The sequence below is a fragment of the Acanthochromis polyacanthus genome, chromosome 8 (genome assembly GCF_021347895.1).
Source record: "Acanthochromis polyacanthus isolate Apoly-LR-REF ecotype Palm Island chromosome 8, KAUST_Apoly_ChrSc, whole genome shotgun sequence".
Classification (NCBI taxonomy): domain Eukaryota; kingdom Metazoa; phylum Chordata; class Actinopteri; family Pomacentridae; genus Acanthochromis; species Acanthochromis polyacanthus.
Window position 1 is genome coordinate 21,500,120 of NC_067120.1, and position 20,808 is coordinate 21,520,927.

The 20,808-nt window shown below is 40.5% G+C and overlaps 1 protein-coding gene across 1 annotated transcript in view; it reads left to right on the forward strand.

Moving 5' to 3' along the window:
* ppip5k1b (diphosphoinositol pentakisphosphate kinase 1b) overlaps positions 1–20,808 on the forward strand; it is a 67,746-nt gene that overhangs the window by 26,721 nt on the left and 20,217 nt on the right. Inside the window, 14 exon segments of the mRNA XM_051952394.1 lie at positions 92–201; positions 2,560–2,645; positions 4,963–5,088; positions 7,408–7,529; positions 8,184–8,366; positions 8,655–8,796; positions 9,047–9,270; positions 9,826–9,953; positions 10,061–10,175; positions 13,224–13,331; positions 13,807–13,923; positions 15,213–15,353; positions 15,624–15,732; positions 19,633–19,782. Of these exon segments, the coding sequence (XP_051808354.1) occupies positions 92–201; positions 2,560–2,645; positions 4,963–5,088; positions 7,408–7,529; positions 8,184–8,366; positions 8,655–8,796; positions 9,047–9,270; positions 9,826–9,953; positions 10,061–10,175; positions 13,224–13,331; positions 13,807–13,923; positions 15,213–15,353; positions 15,624–15,732; positions 19,633–19,782 (1,861 nt within the window).

Consider the following 20,808-nt stretch of genomic DNA (forward strand, 5'->3'; position numbering starts at 1 on the left):
TAAATTGGGAGCCCATTTGTCATTTGGTTAATTTTTATTTTTAAACAAATGCAAAGCGTCAGCTGAACTAGAAAGGCCTCTGTGTTTCCAGGAGGTGCTGGATATTGCTCGCCTGCTCCTCGTTGAACTGCGTCAGCACAACGACTGCGAGATTGAGGAGAAGAAATCCAAATTGGAACAACTGAAGACAGTTCTGGAAATGTGAGTGACATTTCACAGCAAACACACACTCTTACAATAAACACACACCACGAATCATCGCCCTCCTGTTTCCTGCCCTCATCATTCATCAGCAGATTCTGCAGCATCTGCGACTTACGATGCAGAACTAGCTTCATCTTTCAACACTTCAGCAGGGTTCAGTCATCTTTGTCCTACTCACATCCACACACATGTTGACCATGAAAAGGCTCCCTCCCTCTTGTCTTGTCTTTAACTGCTTTATCTTTTCTTCCCTCCTGTATCCCTCTTCTCTCCTGCCCACCCATCCTTCCCTCTTTCTCTCCAAAAGGGAATCCAGCTTGAATGACACTCAGTACGCACCCTCTCCCTTCTCACTTTAAAGGATGAGGTTTTACCACCCTCCTTTTCCTTAGTCAACCTAGACAACGTGTACAAAGTATTAGGAATATTGCAAATCTGTCTCTGCCACAGACCAGCTGGATCAATCTAGGTAAAAGCTGGGATTATTTTTCTCAGTGAATGATGGGTACAATGAGATAAAAAAGACAGCTTAGTCATGGCTTCTACTGCATTGATGTTAATGTTTGGAAAGTATTCCTGATGTTTTGTACACTGACTATCATTTCCATTAAACTCCATTCATTTTTATCCATTAATACTGGACACATACACAGTCAAATGTCTTTGATGATTTCACTGTGGTTCTGTGTGTGTAAATCAGTGTGTGCTGTGTGGATTAGTGTGCATGCTATCCTCACCACATATCAGCTAGACTCGTCTCCTCTTGCCTCTCATCTGCATTTACGCTTATTTTAGCAATTTGCAGATTATCTTTTCCAAAAAGACTTAAAGGATAGAGGATATTAATATAATAATTTAAAACGAACAAGAGAAGAAAAACATTTCTATGCCATGAAGTGAGTGGGATTTGCAAAAGTGAGAACCAGGGAGTAAAGGCTAAAAATCCACTTCAGTGAAACATGGTTAGTTTGTCACTTTATTGCTAGCTTATATTCCACAGTAATGACCCAGCTGAGGGTACGCCTGCCTCACTTTACATGAGTTCAACCCCTATGTCCTGATATTTTTGTGTCAGAACTTCAAAAAATACTTTTTGCGATCACCCCACTGTATGGTCCCCATGCACATCTGAACAGCAACATTGATTCTCTTTAATAAGTTGGCACAAAACTGTGATGTCTCTGGAACACATTTCTGTAAGCATCTACAGCTCTGAGGCTTTTTGACTGCTTTTACTTGTGTCCTCCTTCATTCTCTTTAGACCGTTTTAGACTGAAATAATCCAATAATCCAGTAAGCCCTGCCTGTTTGATTTTATGTGTGGGCTTCTCTCACCGGCTCAGATTGTCTGGCTCTCTGCCACAGTTATTTAACCTGGTTCAGGGTCCATCATCACATGGCTTTTTGATGGGTCTGCTCAGCTGCCTGTCTGTTAGAGAACACTATGCGGTCATTAGTCTGCGGGATGTGCCAAATTCTTACTACAGCTGGACAAGTGGAAGCGCCTGATATGTGTTTGTGTTTGCTTTATCTTTCTTTCTTATGCTCACACACACACACACACACACACACACACACACACACACACACACACACACACACACACACACACACACACACACACACACACACACACACACACACACACACACACACACACACACACACACACACACACATTTGTACTTCTATCTTAGTGAGGACATCCATAGGCGTAATGCATTTCCTAGAGCCTTACCCTAACCTTAACCATCACAACTGATGGCCTAAACTTAATCCTTACCCTAACCTTAACCAAACCTCAATTCATACCTGTTCTCTAAAAACAAGTCTTCACCCTCAAACATGGCTGTTTCAAAGTGAGGACCGGCCAAAATGTCCTCACTTTGTAAAAATGTCCTCACTTTGATAGTTAAATGCAGAAAATGGTTCTCACAATGTAGCAAGTACAAGAACACACACACACACACACACACACACACACACACACACACACACACACACACACACACACACACAGTTACACACTAAAACCATATGCACAGCTCTACAGGAGCTACAAGTCAGTAATGTTAAACTCATTAGTACCCGCTGAGTGACTGAATTATCATTAAACCAACTGCTAATACTGGTTTTTATTTGTGTGTATGACCAGTGTGTCAGATTGACATAAGTCGTTGCCTTGTTCTTTTCTTCTTTTAAGCTTGTGTTGTAATAAACATGGAATGGAGGTCAGATGTGTGTTTGGTGTCAAACTTTAAAACCAAATTCTTGAAGATGGGAAAAATTCTATTTGTCTGTCAGTCTGCATATCAAACTTTGGTGTGTGTGTGTGTGTGTGTTCATGTCCACCAGGTATGGTCATTTCTCAGGTATCAACAGGAAAGTCCAGCTGACCTACTTGCGTAATGGCCAGCCGAAAGCTTCCAGTGAAGAAGAAGGTACAAATAAACACACACTCTAACCCTATTACACGTGAAAAGATGACACACATCTCGCTACAAAATTAAAGGTGACTGCATCTTTTAATTCATATAACGATAACTTCAAATAATTAAAGACTTCAGAAAAATGGAAGGTGCATAATTAGGGAAGCAGAACGAGGCAAGAATCTTCTGTTAAAAAAGAAAAAAAATGATTTATTTTTTAAATCTTTTTAATTGACATCAGAGAAAGGGGCTTCAGTTTCATACCAACAGATCGAAATTCTGTCAATTAAATGGTAGAAAGGGCTGCTGGGCCATGCTGCGCATATGAAATAGAAAGTAGCAAAATAAAACTTAAGAAAGAAATGCAGAACTTTGTATTAATAAATCTGCTGTCACTGAAGAAGCACAATTTCTTTTAAGATGTTCTGGGAACATTTTCACAGGCTCCATGGTAGAAACTCAGCGCAACAAAAGGCAGTACACCTTTCATTACAGAAATTCAGTCTTCCAGCATGGAGAATACCAGTGTTGCATCAGGAGAGATGTTCTGACATTCTTAAGATACTATTTTTTTGTTCTTTCCTGAATGGGTTGTGTTGATTTACCTCACTCTTTAAAATATCCCAAAGGTGTTCTGTTGTGTGATTTTGGCAGTCTGATTTGAATGGTTATCATGCTGGAATATTTCTCCTCTTCTAAGCTTCTGCAGACTGGGAGTCATCTTATCAGTATTCTGGCATGTCCATAGACATTCAAGGTGCCATCTGTAAGTGAAGAGTTAATTTGCAAAAACGGGTAACTCCGTTTTATAAATTTTCAGAAAACTAATTTTTTTATTGTTTACTTGAGATAATAATAATAATAACACTAACAATTTATTTTTTCTCTATTTTGTCATGTATTTTTCTACTGAGTCAAATCCACTCAACTTCAGTTTGATTGATATTATCTCAAGTAAACCAAAAAAAAGTTTTCTGAAAATATATCAAAACGGAGTTACCCGTTTTTGCAAATTAACTCTTCAAATGTCATCTCCAACAACTTTGCACTCATGCGCCTCATATCATCACACTCCTACCTCCGTTCTTCACTGTCACAACTCTGTATTTACGGTGGCAATCTTGACCACGTTTAAACACGCTGGACACGTCTGACTCGTACAATTTTAGGGAGAGGGACGTAAGAAATGGTGGATTTTTCCTGCTCCCATGGCACCTTGACCCCAAATAAGTGGAAGAAGACACATGGATTTACTTTGTCACGGATCTTCCTTTATCATTTTCCATCTTTGTGAAGTTTCAGAGGAGTTTTTTTTTCAGCTCCTCTGACAGTTCCATATGGATCAATAGACACAGCCTGTGGGTCCAAATATTGCATTTTATAAACATGTTCCGGGGTTCTCACCAGGATTTTTTTTCAGCGTAACGGCAGGTCCTCCTGCACGTGCACGCTCATGCACATGCGCATGCGCAATAGACGGGAACGGGTCAATCGACAGGAAAGTACGGCTGAGGTGGGGAAACAAATTAACCTAGATAGGCACCCAGTCGATAAAAACAAACGCACATGGCGTTATCTGTCAAAATAACAGCGCAGCGGCCCTAATCACAGTGTTAACCCTTCCTGTTCGGCCCCCGACCGTGGTCAGGAAGCCCGGGGTTAACCCCCTTCACTTCCTCAGCAGCCGTAGAGGCAAAGACACAGGAGCCCAGCCGTATCGAAGAACACTGCAGCCTTTATTGTCTATCAACAGTGGCTGAACCGCACAGTACCGCCAACCCAGCAACTACACACCTTCTCTCTTCCTCTACCGAACTGACTGCCGTCTCTCTCGCTCGCGCTGCATTCAGGGTCGCTTGGACATCTCACTCTCCCCCTCTCTCTCACACACACACACGCTGCTCTCTCTCTCTCTCTCATGACGGAGCCACACACTCTCATAACAAAAGCGTCATCTTTGAAATGTGCTGGCGAGAACCCTGATCTGTCGAAAAAGCAGCGTAGCGGCCCTAATCACAGCGTAATCTTTTAAACTGACAGCGTAACGGGCCATTATGACAGCGTAACGGGCTGTTACGCTGAAATGCGCCGGCGAGAACCCTGTGTTCATGCAGTTGCAGCTTGTGTGTCAGTGGTCACAGGTGTGCTCTCGTTTGTTGAGTTTCTGCTTCGGGGCCTGTATTTTCTTTATAGACTTTCTAATGTGTTTATTTAGGATTTTTCATTAGGAAACACTCTTCATGTCAACCTATAAATAGTGCAGCTTTTAAAGGGGTGAAATACCAATCTGATTACATTGTGAAGGTACGTTTTGCTGCTGTTTTTCCAGACTCTAAGAAGGATGGACCATCTTTGCTGCTGGTGTTGAAGTGGGGCGGGGAACTGACCCCTGCAGGCCGGGTTCAGGCTGAGGAGCTGGGCCGGGCCTTTCGTTGCATGTACCCTGGAGGTCAAGGTATCAACCGGACACACATTCCACCCAGTATATGTACTGACAGGATCCTACTACTTTCTTGTTTGTTTGGGGTTTTTTGTGCTTTGGATAAAACACCTTTCTAGTGGGAAAAAACACTTCTTTTCACATTATTTATATTTCCAGGTCTTCTCAAGTTAATTAAATTAAAATGTATAATTCATTTAGCACACCTTTAAATTGTTGCACATTACAAGCTGTGCAGGAAAAGTTAATAGCACAGCTGTACTGCTGCACATAAATAGACATGTTTATCCAGTAAAGTGGTCAGTGAGTATAGGTTTAAATTTTGAACAAAGCTTGTTGCAACAACTAGTTTTTTTTTAGTATTTATTTATTATCAGTTGTGATATTTATGAGAATGTTAATTCACCTGTACTCCGGCTTCCTCCCACAGTCCAAAAATATGCTGAGGTTAATTGGTTATTCTAAATTGCCCGTAGGTGTGAATGTGAGTGTGATTGTTTGTCTGTATATGTAGCCCTGCGACAGACTGGCGACCTGTCCCCTGCCTTCGCCCGAGTCAGCTGGGATAGGCTCCAGTACCCCCGCGACCCTAGTGAGGATAAAGCGGTGCTAGAGAATGGATGGATAATTCACCTGTACCCAGCCTGAAAACACTGCTCCCGCTGCCTTCCAGCAGCTCCTGCATGTTTTCTACAGCCTGTGCAGCACTTTCCATTGACCCTTTGTGCAGCAGTTGGGTGTGGACTTGAGAACAGCTGAGCACACCTAACCACAACCGTGCAGTGTGTTGCTCACAGTGCCTGAGACACAAATGCAATTTTATTTCATCTCCATTTAAAATTTAGTTGGCCGTTACTCTAATGTTTGAAAAGATGACACAAAGCAGGTTCACCCTGATTCTCTTAGCCAGACTGAAATACCGTGAGTAAGAAGACAAACCCTGTGACATGTTTCTTTCCACTTAATCTCCTGCAGAGCCTTTAATTGAGCAACACCTCAGTGTCATTCATTTATTCAGGCTTTCCTTCTGAATGGGTTATGTCACTGTGTATGCAAAACACACCCCAAACTGTGCAACCTGAAGAACTAAAAGTATATGCAGCGATTAGATGCAACTTGTCCTTTTGTTGCTTCTTTTTTGTGAAAAGAAGGTGATTTTCCCATTCCACCTACTGTTTTCATACCTTTTTCTCCACCAGAAGTTTTGTCAATTAACTCTGCTCTTCTCTTCTTACCTGTTGTTGCTCTGTGTAAACTACTAGCCGGTAATCGCCGGTCCCTTGGCTGTGAGTCCCCTATTGACTTTGGTAAGAGAAGGGTTTCCTGGATATCACCGCTCTGCCACTCCTCTCTCATTCTGCGCGTTTGTCGCTGCGTCCACTAACGTGCACTGATCTCTCCTCATCTCATCATGATTTTGGTTAATTCACCTGGCGACTAGTCCTGTTTGTCCTGTACTAAGATTGCTGTGGATTGTTTGTGTCGCTGTTGATATGTTCCAGAGGTGATCCACCACAGCAAACATTGTTTTGGTCATTTGGTTATACATCTACAAGCAGCTCAAGTGACTGCAGTATAGTATTCTCAGCTAACGCGGGTCATCTCACACTAATCGTAAGGCATTGTTTTTTTCATGAGTTCCTGAGATGTTGTTTGTTTGATATAGACCAGTCTGTTTTGGCCTGGGTTAGTGTTTAGAACAGAGATAAGTAAGTCCCCAACATGTCCGCTTGTCAAATACGGCATGATAACAGAATGTATCAGTAGGTTAACATGAGGCTTATTGGCTGTTGACTAAAGAGAAATGCATGAAGCATCAGTGTGATTTAATCTGTAGCATTAGTTTGTATCCACAACCCACAACCTACGAGACATTAATTGGTGAATATTGCGCATGTTAAAAGACTTTTATTGTCTCTCTCCAAACAGGTAATCTAAAGTATTTGATCTCATCTGCAAGGGAGCTGTCGTCAGTAATTTTTGGGGTTTACTCAACATCTCTTCACTTCACTTTCACTTCATTTTATTCACAGCTTAAACCACACGATTTGAATTCTCATTTAGGTGAACTGAACCCTGTCCAAATCTTACAAAACATCTTGAAGGCCATGCATTTGAACTGAAAGTGATGTTGCACCTGCACAGGTGCTGTATTGAATATGTTTAATGGAAATCTTTGATACTCTTGGGTGTAATCAGCACATCATGTTTTTCCTCCTCTCTTGCAACTACCTTACCGACTCATCCGCTGCATAAACATTTTTGTACTGTATATCTCAGTGCTGTGACCAGGCCTGTTAACTGTTTTGCTCCACTCTGTGTACAATCTTTCAGGTGACTATGCCGGTTTTCCTGGCTGTGGCCTCCTGCGTCTGCACAGCACTTACCGTCACGACCTGAAGATCTACGCATCTGATGAAGGCAGGGTGCAGATGACAGCAGCTGCTTTTGCCAAGGTAAAAAAAAAACTCTGGTTCCTACCTGGAAAACTAAACTTTGTGCAAATATTTTATTTACGTTAGCACTTGACGCGCTTCTCAGGTCATTGATGAAGCTCCTATAACACAACTCTGTGTATGAGTGTTATATATGGCGATTTTTTTAACTGTTGTGTTTTTGAACAACTTTTTTTTTTTTAAAACATTCTATGAGACATACCTTTTAAAACCACTGGTGTATTTGGAGGCTTGGAAAGTTAAAGTGGTCCTCTCAAAAATTTCCATTTTATTTAATATCTGTTTCTATTGACAAATAACATAACATGATGGCGATTCAGCCCATGACTGCTGGGATCTCTGAAAAATGAGCTTCAGAAACACACCTGCAATTACTGCTTTCTAAAGAGAAGCAAATGAAGATTTGCAAGAATATCGCTATATTAAAATTAAACACAGAATTACTGGGAAACCATGCTCAGGCCACATCCAAGACTTTTGTATTTTTAAAAGCAGGAGATCCACAAAAAGGAAGATTAGTGTTCTTGAATGTTCAACGTCCCTTTCATTTGCCAAAAGACTAAGTTCTCCAAAGTAAACATTGTTCTTTCAGTTTTTTTCTCCTAATATTTCACGATAGCTTTTTAATCTTTAATTTGTATGGGTTCTCTGCAGGGTCTGCTGGCTCTAGAAGGGGAGCTCACCCCCATCCTGGTTCAGATGGTCAAGAGTGCCAACATGAACGGGCTGCTGGACAGCGACAGCGACTCTCTGACCGACTGCCAACAGAAAGTGAAGGCCAGGCTGCATGAGATCATGCAGAAGGACCAGGAGTTTTCACGGGATGACTATCAGAAGGTATTTGTTAAACACAGAATCATGAAAGGAAGGTTTACATTACATAATTTGAGAAGCTGAGTGGCACGATTTCTTTTTTATAAGTTTATCCCCACAAGTTCAGTTTAAACAGTTGGACGTGCTTAAGTCTTCATTCCAGAAAAGATTTAGCTTATCCAAAGAATTGTGAAATTATTGTTATGCAAAAACTACCCATGAATCTAAATCCTTACTGACTTGAGTCTTGGACATGCTTTTGTAGAGAAAATATTAACCGTTTCCCTTTGTTCTGTGTCCATTGTGTCCCAGTTGGCCCCAACAAGCAGTCCATCACTGGTGAACTCAATGGATGTCATAGAGAATCCAGTCAAAACCTGTGACAAGGTGTATGCACTCATCCAGAGCCTCACTTCACAGATCAGGAAGAGATTGGAAGACCCAAAGTCTTCAGGTAGTGTGAACCTGCAGTGACTACGTACAGGTTTAAGTGTGCAGAAGAAAAAAATCAGCTGCAATTGGTTGATCAAAACAGATCGGCATATTTTACTCTTTTAAAGGTGCAATCTTTGTTTTAGTCTGCAGGCTTTTGTCAGCATGAATGAGACAGAAGAAGTTAAAATGTGTCACTGTGGGAGACAATTATCTGTGTGTTTCACCTAAGGTGAAGATGATAAGATTGGTCATCCTGTGCTTTTCCACAGACTTGCAGCTTTACCACAGCGAGACCCTGGAGCTGATGCTGCAGCGCTGGTCCAAGCTGGAGAGAGACTTCCGCACGAAGAACGGACGCTACGACATCAGCAAGATCCCGGACATCTACGACTGCATCAAATACGACTCGCAGCACAACGCCTCGCTTAGCCTGGAGGACACACTGGACCTGTTCAGACTGTCCCGAGCCCTGGCTGACATAGTCATACCTCAGGTTAAAGCAGAACAATGTCACTAATCACTGCCTCTGGCCCTTATAGTCATAGTTCTGGGTGCATTAATACGGAATCTCTTGTTAAAATGTGTATTCCTAACAGGGAAAATTGGTGTTAAATTTTGTAAAGAAGTCTTTTGGAGCTTTTTGTAGATAATTTGTATTACAATCAGATCTGGCTTTCACAACCACTGCAAAAAATACAGTTGGTGAGTCTCACTGTTTAGCTTTTGAGCATTGAATCAAAAATGTATTGATCCAAAAATGTGGCAAGATTTAAGTGTTGCACCAATAAGTGTAAGCAGTGAAACACTATCAGGTGAAATGAAGTTTTCCCCTGTCATTTTGGAAAGTCACAGAAAAGTCAAGAATTCTCATATTAAGCCTTCTATGCATGAATATGTCACTGATATCTGTGTGATTTCTGTTCACTCTGTGGTGCTGAATCTCTGTCTTCTCTCCCATCTTACTCTGAAATAAGCCTCCATATCCCAGTGAAATTAAGTAATTAGAAGTAGATGAAAGTGTGAAACTGACTCTGTTCTCCCACATCAGGAGTATGGCATCAGCAAAGCAGAGAAACTAGACATCGCTCAGGCTTACTGTGTTCCTCTGCTGAAGAAAATCCAGCTGGACCTGCAGAGAACCCATGAGGACGAGGCCGTCAACAAGCTGCACCCCCTGTGAGAGGCTGACACACACATGTATTTGCATGTATATAGGCTACACACATACAGTGTACAGTATATACAGTGTGTGTTTATGCTGTGTAATGTCCCCTGGTGTTCAGGTATTCTCGGGGCGTGATGTCTCCTGGTCGTCATGTCCGCACACGCCTCTACTTCACAAGCGAGAGCCATGTTCACTCCCTGCTCAGCATCTTCCGTTACGGAGGACTGCTGGATGTATGTGCTGGTTTCTTTATGTATTTTCTGATGGTGATTTGCTAGAATGTGGATCTATAGGGGCGTATTAATTTACTTTTACTAATGCAAACATTTTAATAGTTTGCTTTTCAGAGTGTAAACACTTTTTGGGTTTGGTAATTCTGTAAGGAGTCAGCCTGAGTGTAACTTAAACAATACACTTTTAAATAAAGTCTCCTGATGCTTTTTTTTAAAAAATTAAGTATTTCTTTTGACAAATAATATTAATAATAAAAAATACTTTATATACATAGCATCCTTAAGAACACCGTTCACAAAGTGCTTTGACAGTCAAAACATGCAAACACAGAGACAATCAAGCAAGAGATAAGGAGACGAGGCAGAGCAGTCAGTTAAATAAATTGTAAAAATAATAAGTTAAATCAGTAATAAGCTAGATTAGCACTCATATCAAATAAGGGAACTAGGCAGTTTAAAGATAAAAAATGAGATTGAAGGTTAAAAATTAGAAATTAAAAATGACATCACACCAAAGAATTGGACAGCTAAAATTAAAATAAACCAAGAGAGAACATATAAAACAAACAGGACATCATTTAGAATAGAAAACTAAAACTAATTAAAGCTAAAAGTAAGCTTCACAGAAAAGCAAGTCTGTAAAAGTGAATTCCCGTTAAAGTACGGCGGCCCGTGGGCGGGCCGTTTTTTATCGGTATACGCTTTTTTTTAAATAGAAGGACACTGCAAACACGATTATACAAACACTATACACACATAGAAAGCTGAGATTCTCATGAATCCGCCGGTATAAACCACTTTCAGATGTGATTACCACAGCGGGTAATATAAACACATTTATCCAACAAACAACAAGTCAAGTAAACGTGCACAGCTCACCTGTCGACGCAGTTTGGACGCTCGTTTCTGGTCATAAAAGAAGATAATCCACAAAAACCGGCCAGAACCCAAGCTTAGCCATCCAGAGGAAACAATCCAGTATAATACTTTGGCCAAAACATGTCTCGAAATAGGTAAAAAATCCAGAAAACGATCGGCTCCGTGCGCGTGCACGCGGCGCGTGGTGGCGCTGTGCGTTTCATATTCACTGCATCTTTCTATTATAACTTTATCATACACGGTCCTATTTTCTTTGTTCGCGATTCAAAATGGATACTGGAGGCTTCTCGACCGCTTCAAACCGGACTTCAACCAATCAGGTGACTCGTTTCCGCCTACTTCGGCGATTTAGCCAACCATGGCCGAGTCTGACAGATATCGATTACATCACTTGATTGACTTGTTTCTCAGCAAATCACGCCGGAGGAAACGTTAGATTGACAGGCCTGGTAGCCAATGAGCTTGCTGAATGGCTTGCCTATAAATCCCGCCTCTGCCAGCGGCTTTATATGATATTTCATTCGTGAGCTCCGGGGTCCACCTGCTGTTTCTCTGTATTCCTCTCAATCTGTGTGTGTGATCGACACTGAAGCCTATCTGAAGTGATTTTTTGAGTTCTTTATGAGTTTTTGGAATGAAAATGAAGTGGAAAATGAAGTGAAAAGGAATTTATACCATTCTGTAGAGAGTGTGCACAGTGTATAAAGAGTGTATCCAACATTGACAGGGGCGGAGCATATCAGTACAAATACATGTGTGAAACACTCATTTCTTGTAGTATTGCTCTGAAATTTTGACCTGAACTATGTAAGACCCCAGGCTTTTGCAATATTGTGTTTTCAAGCTGTTGCAGTGCTGCCACACTGATTTTCAGGTGCTTTATTAGGGAAAAAATGTAGGCGAGAAAAAAAATTCATCCTAATTCAGTGTGTTCCAACATACATAACTCTGTGCCAGTAGCACCTAGAGTAATTCTGACTGCACTGGGTGAAAATTCAGGTTGTCAGCTTTCAAATGAGACCCCAACCATGCATGTACTCCAAACAGTTCAAGAACAGCATTCAATTTACTTTCTGTAAATCTCAGTAGAAATTTCGGGCGGAAATTGACCAAACCTTAAAGGGTTAGTTACCGACTCTGCAAGCCTTATCTCCTCAAGCAGGTTGTTCCAAAATCGAGGGGTCCTGATGGAGAAAGCTATTTAGACCTCGACTTTGGAAGGACCAGAAGAGATCCACCTGAGGATGTAAGGCTGCGAGCATGCTCATAAGGGATCAACAGATCATAAATGTAGCCTGGAGTGAGACCCTGGTGACCTTTAAAAGTGATCAGTAAAATCTTAAAATCAATTCTAAAACGAACAGGGCGTCGGTGAAGGGAAACCAGGATAGGTGTGATGTGGTGTCACCTGTTAGAACCAGCAAAAAGCCTCGCTGCTGCATTTTGGACAAGTTGGAGGCAAGGGAGGAGCTTTACAGGAATGCCAGAAAGGAGGGAGTTACAATAATCAAGATGGGAACAGATGAGTGCATGTCCAAGTTTTTCCAGGTCTAGATGTGAGAGCGTCGACTTAATCTTGGAGATTGTTCTGATTGTTGTGGATAAGTGTTTTTGATATGGGGAACAAAACTGAGGTCTGGGTCAAATAAAACACCTAGCTTTCTGGCAACAAGCTTTATGTTGGCGGATGATGGGCCAAGGTTGTTGCCAGTGAGACTGCTGTGTAGGTTAGGAGGGTTAAAAGGTAGCAAATGTATCTGGGATCATTTGTCTTTGCACAACATGCATAACTTATGTAATGTTTACAGCAGTAATGATCATAGGTTGGTGATAATCAAAGATAGTTGTATATTACAAATTAGTTTTTGTCTTTATTGTATGTAATATGCAATGCCTTTATAGTTTTGTTCATATAAACAGTATATTACGTCAAATATGTTACTGTTGTTATATTAATTTTCAGCCATATCCACTAGCTTTAGTACTTACTTATATATTGTTTTGTATTCCTGTAAAGCTTGTCAACTGGCCTAACTAAATGAGATTGTAGATTGGTGTTCACGTTGTGCGTGTTGGAATGTGTACACATCCAGACTGTTTCCTGCATGCTTCTGTCACTGTGTTTGTTTGTGTTGCAGTCACGTTTTTCCTTTGCCCTGCTTCCCTCAGGAGGAGAAGGACCAGCAGTGGAAACAGGCGATGGACTATCTGAGTGCTGTGACTGAACTCAACTACATGACGCAGATAGTCATCATGCTGTATGAAGACAACAACAAGGTCAGCCTGCTGAGTGCTGCGTCAATGTAACCTTCTAACCTTCTTGGTTCCATTAATCCTCTGAACTCCAAAATCTTCTTGCTGGTTTGAAAGAGATATCTCAAAAAAATAAAATACAAAATTGCATCATTTATAATAAAAAGAAACTGGGAAAGTAGAAATCGTCATCAGAATCAGAATTTTCTGGTGTCCACAAACTGCTTATCTGTGGCGACCGTTCTGTAAAATCTAAAGTTTATATGCTATTTCATCAAAAATCACTTTGTTCATTATGTCAGTGAGTGTATATTATGATTTATGGCATTCTCAGTGTGTTATGTTGCCAATGTGACAAAGGCAGAAAACGCTGATATACTGCTTGGGGTTCAGAGGGTTAAAGAATCGTTTAAAAGAAAGTCAACCACATTGTTACAGCTTCATTTACAACTTTCATTGTGCGTCCTCCCATTATTATTTCTGTGTTTGTGGTGAGCAGGACCCCTCCTCAGAGGAGCGTTTCCATGTGGAGCTTCACTTCAGTCCAGGGGTCAAAGGATGTGAAGATGAAGAGAACGTTCCTCTTGGCTTTGGCTTCCGACCAGCCTCCTCAGAGGTGTGTGAACATGCTAGTCTGTGATGTTCAGGGTTCTGCACTGTTTGTGGTGCTGGCTGGTCTAAAACTGTGCAACTATACATATATACACTAATATAGAGACATTCCTAAATTACATTCAGTTAACTTTATGTAACTTTATGATTCAGTTGCTCCATTACAAAAGTTTTTTTTTTTTACATCAGAAGATGCATGAAGTTGCAGAACTATATCTGGACTTAGATGAATCAGTTAGTCTGCCTTGTTTGTTGCAGGTGTAGTTGCCTTCCTACCAACTTTCCATAATTTTGTAAAATCTGTAAGGTCTGGTCGTGTCTCCAACCAAGCTAACAGATTGTTCATTTTGAATTGCCAACAACAACGTGCACAAAGTTCAAAGGTGTTCAATAAACTGGATTATATTCCTTCTCATTGGAAGTTACACCAAGTCTCCAGCTGACCAGTTATTTTAAAAAATTTGTGTATTCTTACTGATGGCAAGTATTTGACATATACATATATATGTCAAATATATGTATATGTCAAATATATGTATATGTTAGTTGATTACTCTAAATTGCCCATAGGTGTGAATGTGAGTGATTGTTTGTCTGTATATGTAGCCCTGTGTCAGACTGGTGACCTGTCCAGGGTGTCCCCTGCCTTCACCCGAGTCAGCTGGGATAGGCTCCAGCACCCCCCGCGACCCTAGTGAGGATAAAGTGGTGTATAGAGAATGTATGGATGGATATATACTGTGATTACATTTTATTTTCTGTTGGCTATTATGTTGTGGTGGTGTCTGCCTGTGTGAATACACATTCCTTTGACAATACCTTGCGGAAATTTCACACATGAACTTCTTCTTGTGTAAATTTTAGATTACATAAGGATACATTAAAAGTTCTTGCATTAAAATGTAGAATGGATGATAGTTAGCTAATCTATAACTATATTTGTTGTTGTCTTACTTGTTAAGGTCAAGTTTAGAAATAATCCTTTTTGAATCATGGTTTGGAAATTTGCAATTTACAGCAGCAAAGGGGATAATGAAAAAATGTAGGAACATCAGTAGAGGACAAAAAACAAGAAAACCACACAAGTACTGTCCATGCAGTATAGATTATTCTATATGTAGAAAAACATTGGTAGTGCACGGATTCTGTCATGAATAGAAAATATTGATATTGCATAGGTTCATGTATTTGTAGAAAATATTACATGTTGCAGAGTCTTTAAAATGCACAAAAATAGTCAAAATGCACAAATTGGAATGAATTAATGTTGCTTCATCCTCTCTGACCAATCAGAATCAGGACAAAAAGCCCAATCAGGGCAGTCTGGAGGACCTTTCCCAGGACCAGCCAGACCAGGCACTTCCTGTCTCAGAGCCAATCAACATCCAGCGAAGATCCCCCATGATCCGCAATCGCAAGACAGGCTCTATGGAGGTACAGACTCAGTGTCTCAGCAGCAGGCGGCATGTAAAGATGAGAATGATAAAATGTGGCAGGATTTTTTCTTTCTTTATTACAGTATGTTGCTTTACTAGTGTCACATAAGTTAAGCTGATGTACTTTTTCTTAGCTTTTTTTTTTAACATCTCAAGTGTAATTTATTTACAGTCTAATTTAATTTTAAGTGAATAGGAGACATCGGGTCCATGATTTGTCAGAGTAACCGTCTCAGTCTTAACCCCTGGTCTCCATGGCTTCACTCAGGTCCTCTCTGAGACCTCTCCCACCCATTCCTCCAAAGGCTGCACATCCCATCGACTTTTCCAGTCGTGTTCGCGCCAGTCTCCTGAGATCAAACCAACCACTGGCCTAGGTATGCATCTCATTTTGGTGTGTATGTGTGTGGGAGAGAGTGTGCTTTCTATGTGTGTGTGCGCGCGTGTGTGTTTGTGTGTGTGTGCCAACAGACACTCTGACCTCACGGCACATTTATCTCCAGCTGTCATCTCTGATCCTCCTCCTCATAAGCCCTGGCTGTAACTGTTTCCTGACCCCCCCTCACCTTTCCGTATCTCTTTCAGTCCATCCGTCGTTTCTTTCTGCCTGGTTTTCTGTTCCTCTTTTCTTTCCATCACCACCCCTCAGGTTTCTGATGCTCACATGGCTTTCAGCCCAGCTTAGCTTAGCAGCAGCCAAACAGGATCAGACTCCAAACTATGTAGGCAAGAGGTCAGCAGGGAAGAGTTGCGTTCACAGCCAACTGCAGGATCTCTGGTGTCACATGTCGTTCAAAGATGTACTGATGTTCCCTTTAGGTGATAAGGTGGCAACATAGGGAACATACTGTAGCTGTGTCTGTTTCTTATTTCCCCGGCCTCCACTAACATGAACGAAATTCATTAAACTGAATTATTGCACTCACTAGCTTCCGCTTGTAAAGTAAATAATATTAAATTAGTAAAGCAAATAATAATGAAGAAATGACCTGGGGACATAATGTGTACCAATTCCATGTTAGATGTACAGTGTATCGCGGTGGGGATACAAACATCTTCATAATGGAGTGTCTGGTATGTTGAACCTGTTTTGTAGTACACCCCTCAGACAGCCCTTGAGCCCAGTTGAACATATTTACAAAATAAAACAAGTTTTTTGATCATAGTCTTTTAATTGCTGGAGATGTTATTGAAGAATTGATCCTTTCATAAAAAAATATTGTTCATCATTTAAGCACACTATTGCTAGAGAAGTAATAATATAGTTATTAGTAATATCCTTATGTATTTATCAGCAGCTGTATGGTGCACCATACGCTGACTAGATTTTAAGTGAACCCTTACAATAAAGTTAGATGTTGGCATAGTTCTTCATGGTCTTGGAAAAAACAAAAGTTAAAATATTTTGAGTCAACTACATCCAGGTCTGTTTGGGTTTTAAGCACCACTCTGGGTCTGTCAGTGTGATTTAACCGCTAGCCAAAGGAAGAAATCCTTGAAGGACTCTTGTTTTAGTGTGTATACAGTTCCCAAGGGCATGTAACCTCCAACAACCTGCTAACATGGTGACACTCACAAGCATGAAAGGCGGCCGTCTAAATCAAGATGTGTGGATAAAACCATGAACTTGAGAACACAGAGTGGAATCACTTTGTGCAAAAAGTGTGTTTAACTGGAAGAAGTCATCTGTTGTAACACTTATACATGTTTTTAATTAAATTGCTTGATGTCACTAGATAATAAGCGATGTAATTTTAATTCCTTTTAAAAAAAATCTAATTCTTTAATTATTTTAAATGTCGGTGATTAAATATATTTAACCCTGAAGGTTATGTTTATGCATTTGCAGTGCTACAGTGCTGCAGCATCGTCCTCTTGAAAGAAGTCTAGTTGTCTTCGATGGCTTTGTACTTGGTGCCATAGTTAAGACCTGGCATAACTCAACTTTGCTGGACTAAAAGGAAGCCAGTAATAAGTCCATGAAAAAAGATACAGTTCACCATCTAAACCCCAAAAAAACCCACCTACAGATTTGAAAGACATGTTATCTTTTTAAAAATCGCCCAAATTTCACCATTTATCAGAGTCAGAATTAGCAGATTTCCATATTTCTGTCAGGGTTTGAATTACTCATCATGTTGTTCCACTGGCAAAATTATGTCTAAGCATAAAATTGTCATATTTTATCAAAATCGATTTATTTTATTAACAGTTAGCCACAAATATGCTGTTCGCAGCATCCAGATTCTGTGAAAAACAAACTATAAATTCTGTGCTTCTCAATGCAACTGGTAAGCTGCTGGTAACTGGGTTTAATTCAAGGACCTTCCAGCTGAACTACAGGCTGTGTTTACACACCAGGTTATAGTAGAAAAATATCAAATCAAATTGAAATAAGAAATGTGGGTTGTACGATATGTATAGTCTGGAGAGTCCATATTTTCCTGTATTGGCAAATCCTGTCATCACTTGGAAGTATGTTGTCCATGTTGATTACATTTTTCATAGAGTAAATAATCAAAGAAATTCAGCTTTTTAAAAAATGATTTATGGCATTTTAACTGTGGCCTACTTCCCACAATAAGACACTTTTGAGCTCTCTCTGTTTCTAGCTGTGATGGCTCTGCTTTCACAGAGGTGCAGGACTTTAATTTGAAAAATGACCCACAGTGAGTAAAAATGCGACCGTGTGCTTCTGCAAAAATGCTCTGATCATCATGCCACTCAGTGCTTAATTATCACAAGTCTGAAAGCAGCAGTTGGTTGCGTTCACAAGACATCAAAGCATCTCCATGTAAAGCCTCTCTGAGTGGAGCCTGTCAGTTTGTAATGTGTAGTAAGTGTGTGTCCGCTGACTGATCCCTGTTCAGCACACTGCACAGACAGGTCACAGCCCAGAGCAGCAGGTGTAGATTACAGCCTCTGTCAGCAAGCTGGTTTTCATACCTTTTATCCTGTTTATAGAACAAAGGAATGACACGCAGACTCAGCACTGGCACCTTCAAAATGTTTGTTTTCTTTGGAATTTCACAGATGAAATCTCCCACTTCTGTGGTCTGCAAACTCACAAAATATTGATTTAAAATGTTGGAATGAAAGTTATCATAGAAATATTGACTGTTTTGTATTCTTATCAGTCACTGTAGCTCCAGAGGACTGAAACAATCCCATTTCTACAGTTGGCCTGTTTGTTATGTCTCTGGTACTTTTTTACATCCAAAACACACACGTTCCGTATGCACTAGCTCTTTGTTTACATATGCACACACACACACACACACACACACACACACACACACACACACACAGTCTGACAGTAACTTGCATGTCAGCCTTTCTGGGAATAAATGTCAGCCTTTTTATTAACCCCTTGAATGCCTCAAGCCCTTTTTTACAGTACACAACCATTGCTAAAAGCAGATGCAATGCAGCAGTGTTAAAATGCCATAAATCATAAGAACTAAAGAAACGGAGGTTGAATTTTGTTTATTTTCTAAAAAAAAAAAAAGTGAAAACCTGCAATAAACTTGTACAGTCTTTTCTGTTGGAAAAAATAGCATCACTATTTTATTTCTGACACTTTTAAACTGTTTTCATTCTTGCCTCCTACATCTGTGAAAATACAGCCTGTAGTTTGACTGAAAAGTCACGGAATTTTTCTTATTTGACTGTTGATTGCAGCTGAGTCAGTCCTAGCTCCACAGTTGCACCAAGGAGTATGCATTTCTTTATTAATTTTGTTATTTTTGCAGACACTGTTTATAGCATACAATCTATTGTTGGTAAAGTTTAAATTTGGACATACAGAATAAAGTGATAAGGATTTAATCTCACAATTTTAGACTTGGATATGGGTAAGTTTCACTTCACAGACCTACGGAAAGTTGAAAATCCGATGATTCTTGCTGTTTTTATAGTTTTTCAGTTCTGATAAATGGTGAAATTTTGGAAATTTTCTAAAATGATAACATGTCTTTCAAACACTCTGTTGGATGTTCAAGGTCAGAGGTTACATTGTCTAGAAATTCTCTGGAGACTTTGATCATAAATTTTGTTTTAAATGAGATATTTTTCACAACAGAGAATGATTAAAAATCACCTAAACTGTAGGATTTTCACACAAGTGTACATTTTGTGCAAGACTGATGCCACACACTGCCCATAGCAACAGTTTGTTAGAAGTAATAACAGCATGCTGTGTAATAAAAATACTCACCCTTCACACTTCCACTCCACCCACTCCTCCACCCTGCACTCCCCGGCTCCCCCTCACACAGGCTCGCTCTGCTCTGGCCTCTTCAGTGCCTCTGCCCTCGGGGTGTCCTGTAGCGCCCCCAACCTGCGGGACTACGTCCGCACGCACCATCACCACCACCGAAAACCACCTCTATCCCCCGGCAGTCTGCCGTGCCAGAGTGGCATGTTTGGTATGTTCACCACACTGTCTGTCCTCTCCCATGGGACAGGTCTTTTCATCTCTTTCCTTTATGAAAAAACTCTTCACACCTTATTTTTCTACTTTTTGCTCCTCAAACTTCACTTCATTTGACATTTGGGGAAATTCACTACTGTCAGTTTTAGTTTTTTGTTGAATTACAGCTCCTTTCTTCTCCAACTCTTTCCTAAAACAAACCAGGAGTTTCAGTATGTTGCATCACATTTCTGGAGTGATTTTCTTCACCGTGTGCACCACAAGGGCACTGATTTGACAGCAGAGTGATTGGCTGTGTAGCAAATGCTGAGCATGCTGGCTTACACTGGAATGGGTGATGCTCCGCAGTTATCAACGATCAATATTCTTCTGCATCAGCATGACCATTCACTGATCACACCGCTGCTGCTTGGGTTCAGATGTGCTGCAGTGTTCTCTCTCTGTGCATGTTGTGGTGCAGTTTGAACTATATCCTCTCATGGAATTTCATAATCCACAGTAAAGTCGTTTTTGTGTCTGGAAGCCAGGAGCCTGGCTTTTTTTTTGTTGCTTTTTTTAAAATTATTAATCACAATTTACGGTAATCCTTATATTAAGAAACTCAGCCTGTTATTTGGAACAGATGTTTTTTCAAGACTCAATAATCCACCTTAAATTAATCTCATTTTCCTTCCACACCCTCGGTTGTACACAGCCTCATGCTGCTAATTCTGAATTTAAGCGAGCTGTTTTCACCACCACCAGGGGTCCTTAAAGCAGGTTTAGTTACACCATTTATCTGGATTCTGTATAACTCTCAAAGCTGGACAAAATTTGTGTCGTCCTTCCAAAAGCTAAATATAGTGCATCCTAAGGTTCAGTTCTGTATGTGCATGAGTATCTGAACAGTACGAGAACTGCAGCGATTTACTCCACTGCAAGGATTAAACAGGAAACTGAGCTGTTCAGTTCATCCACTGGGTGTCACTCTGACTGCAAGGCTACACACCTCCAGCAGCAAACAGATGCTTTCCCTTCTCAG